Source organism: Geospiza fortis, unplaced genomic scaffold (genome assembly GCF_000277835.1).
Source record: "Geospiza fortis unplaced genomic scaffold, GeoFor_1.0 scaffold224, whole genome shotgun sequence".
NCBI classification, from domain to species: domain Eukaryota; kingdom Metazoa; phylum Chordata; class Aves; order Passeriformes; family Thraupidae; genus Geospiza; species Geospiza fortis.
The window spans coordinates 401,313-408,273 of NW_005054448.1; the positions used below are offsets into that span (position 1 = coordinate 401,313).

General features: G+C 57.8%; 1 protein-coding gene across 1 annotated transcript in view; it reads right to left on the reverse strand.

The window, feature by feature from the left end:
• Window positions 1-992: 992 nt before the first annotated feature.
• PES1 (pescadillo ribosomal biogenesis factor 1) overlaps window positions 993-6,961 on the reverse strand; it is a 6,827-nt gene continuing 858 nt past the window's right edge. The window contains exons 3-13 of the mRNA XM_031062442.1: window positions 6,192-6,363; window positions 5,396-5,485; window positions 4,034-4,150; window positions 3,821-3,898; window positions 3,375-3,464; window positions 3,088-3,218; window positions 2,819-2,944; window positions 2,540-2,724; window positions 2,282-2,454; window positions 1,743-1,910; window positions 993-1,466 (exon numbers count right to left, since the gene is read on the reverse strand). Coding sequence (XP_030918302.1) covers window positions 1,380-1,466; window positions 1,743-1,910; window positions 2,282-2,454; window positions 2,540-2,724; window positions 2,819-2,944; window positions 3,088-3,218; window positions 3,375-3,464; window positions 3,821-3,898; window positions 4,034-4,150; window positions 5,396-5,485; window positions 6,192-6,314 — 1,368 coding nt within the window. The 5' untranslated portion in view covers window positions 6,315-6,363 and the 3' untranslated portion in view covers window positions 993-1,379. The remainder of the gene's footprint in view (window positions 1,467-1,742; window positions 1,911-2,281; window positions 2,455-2,539; window positions 2,725-2,818; window positions 2,945-3,087; window positions 3,219-3,374; window positions 3,465-3,820; window positions 3,899-4,033; window positions 4,151-5,395; window positions 5,486-6,191; window positions 6,364-6,961) is intronic.

Here is a 6,961-nt window from a genome sequence, read left to right on the forward strand (position 1 = left end):
GTTTGTTTGGGCCAGGATTTGTTTGTTTGGGCCAGGATTTGTTTGTTTGGGCCGGGGTCTCCTGGGGTTTGAGGCCCCATTCAGGGTCTCCCACTCTGAGGGGAGCCTGGGCCCTGGGGGTGCTCCAGGGGTTGGTCCTGTTCCTCCTGGGAGAGTGGAAAACAAGGAGAAAACCATGGAAACAAAGGGAAAAGCCTTCCAACCCTCTGAAATGGAAAAAAAAAAATTAAAGAAGAGGGGGAAGGAGGTAAAAAAAAAGGGGGAGGGGTTGGTCCTGCTCCTCTTGGGAGAGGGGAAAGCAAGGAGAGAACCATGAAAACCAAAGGAAAAGCTTTCCGACCCTCTGAAATGGGAAAAAAAATATAAAGAAAAAGAAAAGAGGGGGAAGGAGGTAAAAAAAAAAGGGGAGGGGGGAAAAAAAGCAGGGGAACGAGTGAAGGGGAAAATAAAATGAAAAAATAAAAAGAATAAAAAGGAATAAAAAGAAAAAGACAGAAAAAGAAAAAAATGGAAAACAAAGGGAGAGAATGGAAACAGTAAAAAGAAAAAAGCGCTTAAATAAAATAAAAAAAATTAAAAAAAGAAAAAAAAGGGAAAAAATATTTAGGAAGAGAAACTAAAAAGAAATGAAATCTGAAAGTCTGGGTGTTCCCAGCTGTTCAGTCTGTGCTCACTCCCTTCCAGGGGCTGTCTCTCTCCAGATCCTCTGTGTCCCCACAGCAGTGCCAGTGGTGTCCTCCAAAAATTCCTCAGTGAGACAGAGCCTTCACCACATTTGGGGACAAACGTGTGCCCCATAAACCCCATGAGACACCTTGTCCCCAGCTGTGGTGTCTCCAAGGTGTTTTTGGGGGAAAACCCAGGACTGACAGATAACTGCTGGTGCCAGGAACACATCCAGCAGGATCAGCAACCCCGGCACCAGCCATGGATCAGCCCCTGAGGAGCATCCCCCACACCCAGGCAGAAGGAGCAGACTACAAACACCAGCAGAAAAGCATCACCTTCTTTAATTAAAAATAAAAATACAGGGGAATATGGTTTTCTGTGTGGACACTGGGAAGCAGCTCTGGGCTCCACACTCCTCTGCTCCGGGGAGCTCTGGGAGCCTGGCTCCAGCAGCCAGGGCTGTGCAAATTCACACGGAACGATCCCAGAGCTCTCCTCGACCTCCTCTTCCTCACGCAGAGGCGGCACCAGCAGGGAGAGGACAGTCCTTGTAACACCAACTCCGCAGAGGGGAGCGGGGCAAAGGCAGAGCAGCAGGTGGATTTACAGATGGGAAACGTTTCAAACACAGCATTTCTGCCCCAGGAGCAAAGCCAAGGGTTTTCCACCCAGAACAACAGTGGAAAACCATCCAGGAGCCCCCTGCCCCGTCACGCTTGCCGCGCCTTCTTGTTCTTCTTCTTCTGCTCCTTGAGGGCTGCATCGTGGGCTTTCCTCTTCTCAGCCAGTTTGTTGGCCTGGGGAGAGACCCCCGAGACCCTCAGTCAGAGCGGGACAGGGGCTGCAAGCCCTTGGACCCACCCAAGCTCCAGCTGCACGTGGAGGACGGGCCCACAGCACCGGGATCAGGGCTGGGATACAGAGAGGGGACACAGGGAGCTCTGCCTGCCTGGGCAGCCTGGGGACACTGGCAGGGACCTCAGCACTTCACCAGGGACAGGGAGGAGCAGAAAGAATGAGTGGGTTTGGGAAGAGCCCGCCCCAGGATGCAGGTGAGGGCCCAGCCTCCATACCTCACGGATTTTGCGCTTCTTCCCAAACATGATCTTCTTGTAGAGGTACTTCTCCCTCTTCTTCATCATCATGATGGCCAAGCGCTTCTCCTCGTTCTGCTGCTCCTGCTCCAGGCGCTGCTTGTCCTCCAGCCGCACCTTCCCCGCTGTCACCTTCACAGGGAGCACCTGTGGGGAGCCAGGGAGCTCAGGACACCGGGACCCCCTTCCTTCCACAGGGACAGGCATTTCCAGCCCTTTCTCTGCGGGCCAGGGAGAGCCACAGCTCTCACAGCCAGGCCCTGACAGGGATGGCAGCTGCAGCTCATCAGTGTGGGGCCAGGAGCACCCCTGGGAGTGCTCCAAGCTGGGCTGGATGGGGCTTGGAGCAACCTGGGACAGCGGGAGGTGTCCCTGCCCATGGCAGAGGCTGGAACAAGATGAGCTTTAAGGCCCCTTCCAATCCAAACCATTCCATGACTGAGTATCCCAGTGGTGCCAGGACAGGGACACCCCTCAGCAGGGACAGGGGCACTGGAGCTGCCTTCATGGGCTCCCACCTTGTTGCTCTGTGTGCTCTGAGTCTTCTGCTCTTCCATCTTCTGCTCTTCCATCTTCTGTAATTTCATCTCCTCTTCTTTTTCAGACTCATCTTCCTCTTCCTCCTCTTCTTTGTCATTGTCACCTTCCTCTTCCTCATCTTCCTCCTCCTCCTCCTCTTCACTCTCTTCCTCTAAAAAGAGACACCATCATTACCCTTGGGATGCTCTGGAGCAGGAACAGCCCAGCTCCCAAACTCCTCTGGGGGCTCCCAGCACCTGGATTCTCTCCCCTCTGCAGGGCCAGCAGCTTCAGCTTCTCGGGAGGGACGTAGTCACCCTCCTTCTCCGTCACGAAGGGCGAGAGGTGCGGGGGCAGCAGGACCCCGGGGAAATAATCGGCCACGGGCAGGCACAGCTTGGCGTTGACGGAGTCAAAAACCCACTGGGGCTGCAGGTAGTACCTGGGCAGGGCAGAGGGGACACACCTGAACCTCTGGAGCCCGTGGGACAGCTCTGGGATGGCTGCTGTGGGGAGGGCCCCCCTGCCCCACCCACCTGCCAACCACCTGCTTGTCCAGGCGGGGCCGGTCGATGATGTGGTGGGTGATGGACGGGTCAGCGGCGTCGTAGGTGGCACCGATGCACAGGGACTTGTCCCAGGACACCTGGCCACCGAAGCACCTGTGGGCAACGCCACCGAGGAGTCAGACAGGCAGGTGGGACCCTCAGGGTCACCTCACCCACAGGACATCGGGAGGCTGGCCCCAAAAGTCCTGCCAGAGGGGGAGGCCAGGGCTGCCGAGGCTCTCCTGCCCAGCACGCACCGGATGACGAAGGCCAGCGGCTCCCGGGGCACCTCCCTGTTGAGGAAGAAGCGCAGCCCCTCAAAGAGCTTCTTGTGCTTCTCCAGAGCCTCCTGCTCCTTCTTCTTGGCGTCCATCAGCTCTGCTGTCTCCTGCTCAGAGCAAAGCCCTCAGTCTCCTCCCCACACACAGCCCTTGCCGAGGGCCCCTTGGCCAAGAGAGGTCTCAGGAGCTGTCCCCAAGCTGCCAGCCTGGCCACAGGACAGGATCCCCCAAGGCCAGGGATGAGCCCCCCACCAGGGTCTTACCCCCTCCACTGGGAATTCATCCATCTCCACCTCGTCCTCGTGGGTTGGAGCCACTGCCCGGGCCAGGCTGGCACTCAGAGCCGAGAGCCTCTGCAGGGACAGGACACGGAGTCACATCCAGGGGTGGGGAAAAGGGCAGCCCCACGGGGGAAGGGGATTTCTCAGAGCAAGAGGCCACAAGAGCCAGGGCCTGGACAGAATTCAGCCTCCTCCAGGCACCATCCCCAGCAAGGGACTCTGGGGGGCTCCTGGCCATGCAGGGGAAGGCTGGTGGTGCCCAAGGCCGAGCCCAGTCCTGCCCTACAGGAACAGGGAGTTTGGGATCAGCCCCCTCCACCCTGCAGGGATCTGGCTCTGTCCTTCAGTGCCACGCCAGGAGGGCTGTGGGCAGGACACGGAGGCCACACAGTGTCCCCACGGGTCACAGTGCCAGCAGTGTCCCTCACCTCCAGGTAGCTCTCTGAATCCATGGCGTACTCCTTGCCCTCTGCAGGCTTCAGCTCACCCTCAGCCTGGCTGTCGATCTGGGGAGGAAAAGGGGTGAGCAGGCAGCTCCCAAACACAGATATCCCAAAAATCTTTCAATTCCACCCTCCCTCCCACCAATCCCAGTTGCCACCACCCCAAGGTGGGACACAGTGACCCCGGGGTGGCCTCACCTTGGGGGGGTACAGCAGGTTCAGGGACTGGTAGAGGCGGAAGTTGACGAAGCCCAGGAGGGTGGTGTAGAACTCGGTGAAGGTGGCCATGACCCGGTAATCCACGTCTGTGGGGTGCTGCCAGCACACGGGATGGGACACAGGGATAAAGCAACCCCACACACAGGGGCCCATCCCACACACAGGGAGAAGGATCACACAATATCCCCATTTAGGGAGGGACCCACAGGATCATCCAGTCTCACTCCAGTCCCTGCCCAGACCCCCCAGCAACCCCACCCTGTCCATCCCTGGCAGTGCTGTCCAAAGGCTCCTGGAGCTCTGGCAGCCTCAGGGCCGTGCCCATTCCCTGGGCAGCCTGGGCAGTGCCAGCACCCTCTGGGGGAAGAGCCTTTCCTTGAAAACCAACCTAAACATGCTCCAAATGCAGAGATGTCACAGCCACCACCAGACTCTGGGCAGGGAGAACTCTGCAGAATTCCCCCAGGGTCCTGCTGCCACCCCTCCATGCCGGGATACACGGAACACTTCATCCCACCATGGATGGGGACCTTGGGGTTTGGTCCAGGGACTTCAACTCTTCAAGGTGAAGAGTGCAGGGTATGGCAGAGCTGGACAGAGCAGGACAAGGGGCAATGGCTTCCCAGTGCCAGAGGGCAGGGCTGGATGGGATATTGGGAATTAGGAATTGTTCCCTGTCAGGGTGGGCAGGCCCTGGCACAGGGTGCCCAGAGCAGCTGGGGCTGCCCCTGGATCCCTGGCAGTGCCCAAGGCCAGGCTGGGTGGAGCTTAGAGCAGCCTGGGACAGTGGAAGGTGTCCTTGCCATGGCAGGGGTGGAATGGGATGGGCTTTAAGGTCCTTTCCAACTGAAAACATTCCAGCGTTCTATGATTCAGAACCATAAAACCACAAAACCTCGACCCAACTGTGCTCAGCCCTGGAAATCCCGGGAGGGAATGGAAAGAGCCCTGCTGTGCCCGTGAGCTCCTGCCAAGGCTCAGGGGAAGCTGTGCCAGCACAGCAGGGACATCCCCATGCCCACGAGACACTGCAGAATCCCTCTGGGGAGGCTGCAGGGATGATCTGACTCATTCCTTCCCTCTGCTCCACCAGCCTCGCTCCCACAGGTTAATCTTTAATGGCTGATAAAGGAGCACATGAATGACTGGGCACAGGTGAACGACAGGGGAGACTGGCACCGGCAGCCCCGGGGATCCCCAGGTGACAGGTGGCTGTGTCCCCACGTGCCTCCGCAGCCAAGGCCCCGTGATCTGTGTCCCAGGTGCCATGGGACGGTGCCTCTCCCCTTGGTGATCCCCAAGGACCCAGGGTGACCCCCCAGGCTCTCCCCAGGTACTCACGTCGTGGGCGAAGGCGTAGGGGGTGATCCAGGTGATGGGCTGCCCCAGCACCTCTGCCTGGTAGTAGATGCCCTTGATGGAGAGGAACACCTGGCAGGACAGGGCACAGGCTCAGCAGGAGGAAGGCTGCTGTGCCCCTGTCACTGTCACCCTTCCCCTGGCAGGAGGCTCCTCAGATCCCAATGGGATGTGTGACCCCATAATCCAGTGGGATCCCTGCCCTGAGCTCCCAGTGGGATCCTGTCTTGGATCTTTTATGGAAAATCCTTTTATGGAAAATCCTTTTATGGAAAATCCTTTCCTTAGGATTTTTTCTCCTGAGAAGCTGAGAGGCCTCAGGAACAAAATGCAAACAATGGTTATCTGCTGCTCTGGAATGCAACAGGTGGATCTGTGATTGGTCTCATGTGGTTGTTTCTAATTAATGGCCAATCACAGTCCAGCTGTTCAGACTGTCTCAGTCAGTCAGTAATTTCTTTTCTATTCTTAGCCAGCCTTCCGATGAAATCCTTTCTTCTATTCCTTTAGTATAGTTTTAATACAACATATATCATAAAATAATCAATCAAGCCTTCTGAAATGTGAAGTCAGATCCTCGTCTCTTCCCTCATCCTAAGACCCCTGCGAACACGGTCACAATATCCCTGCCCTGACACCCCAGTGGGATCCCTAACCCAATACCCCAGTGGGATCCCTGCCCTGACACCCCAGTGGGATGTGTGACTCAACACCTCAGTGTCCCCTGCCCTGACCCCGCAGTGTCCCCAGGCAGGGCTGGCTGTCCCCCCAGTCCCACCTTGCGCAGGGAGCGGGAGGCGATGACGAAGTTCTGGAACTCCACGGCCAGGCGCCGGCACAGCTGCACGGTCTGCACGTGGCACTTGCCCGTGCGGGGGAAGGTGGAGAACAGGAAGCACATGGACAGGGCATCGTCCAGGTCCCGCAGGGCGTCCACAAACGTGGGGTACCTGTGCCCAGGGGGGACACGGGGGTCACAGCCAGCCCCAGAGTCCTGCACAAGCTGCTGGGGCTGGGGGAGAGCCCGGCTGAGGAAGGAACGGGAACCGTGGAGCATCCACCTGCACATCCCAGCAGAGCACACAGAGAGTGGTGGAATAGCCTCACTTAGGAATGGTTTCCTCCCTCCTGTGTCCCCTCCTTGCTCATGGTCACCAAACTCACCAGAGCCTTGGCACCATTAACTCTTCACCAGCCCTCTGAGGAAAGCAACCGACAGGGAAAGCAGGGGAGCTCCCTGTGCTCTCCTGGAGCCACCCAGGGTCCCTGGGCATTCCCTGCTCTCTCATTCCTTCTTCTCCAGCCCAGAAACACAAAATTCCACCAATGACTCCAGAAATTGCACACGAGGTGGATTCCCAGAGAGGGCTGGATGTGGTGAAAGATCAGAGAATCCCAGGATGGGTTGGAAGAGACCTCAAAGCTCATCCAGTGCCACCCCTGCCATGGCAGGGACACCTCCCACTGTCCCAGGCTGCTCCCAGCTCCAATGTCCAGCCTGGCCTTGGGCACTGCCAGGGATCCAGGGGCAGCCCCAGCTGCTCTGGG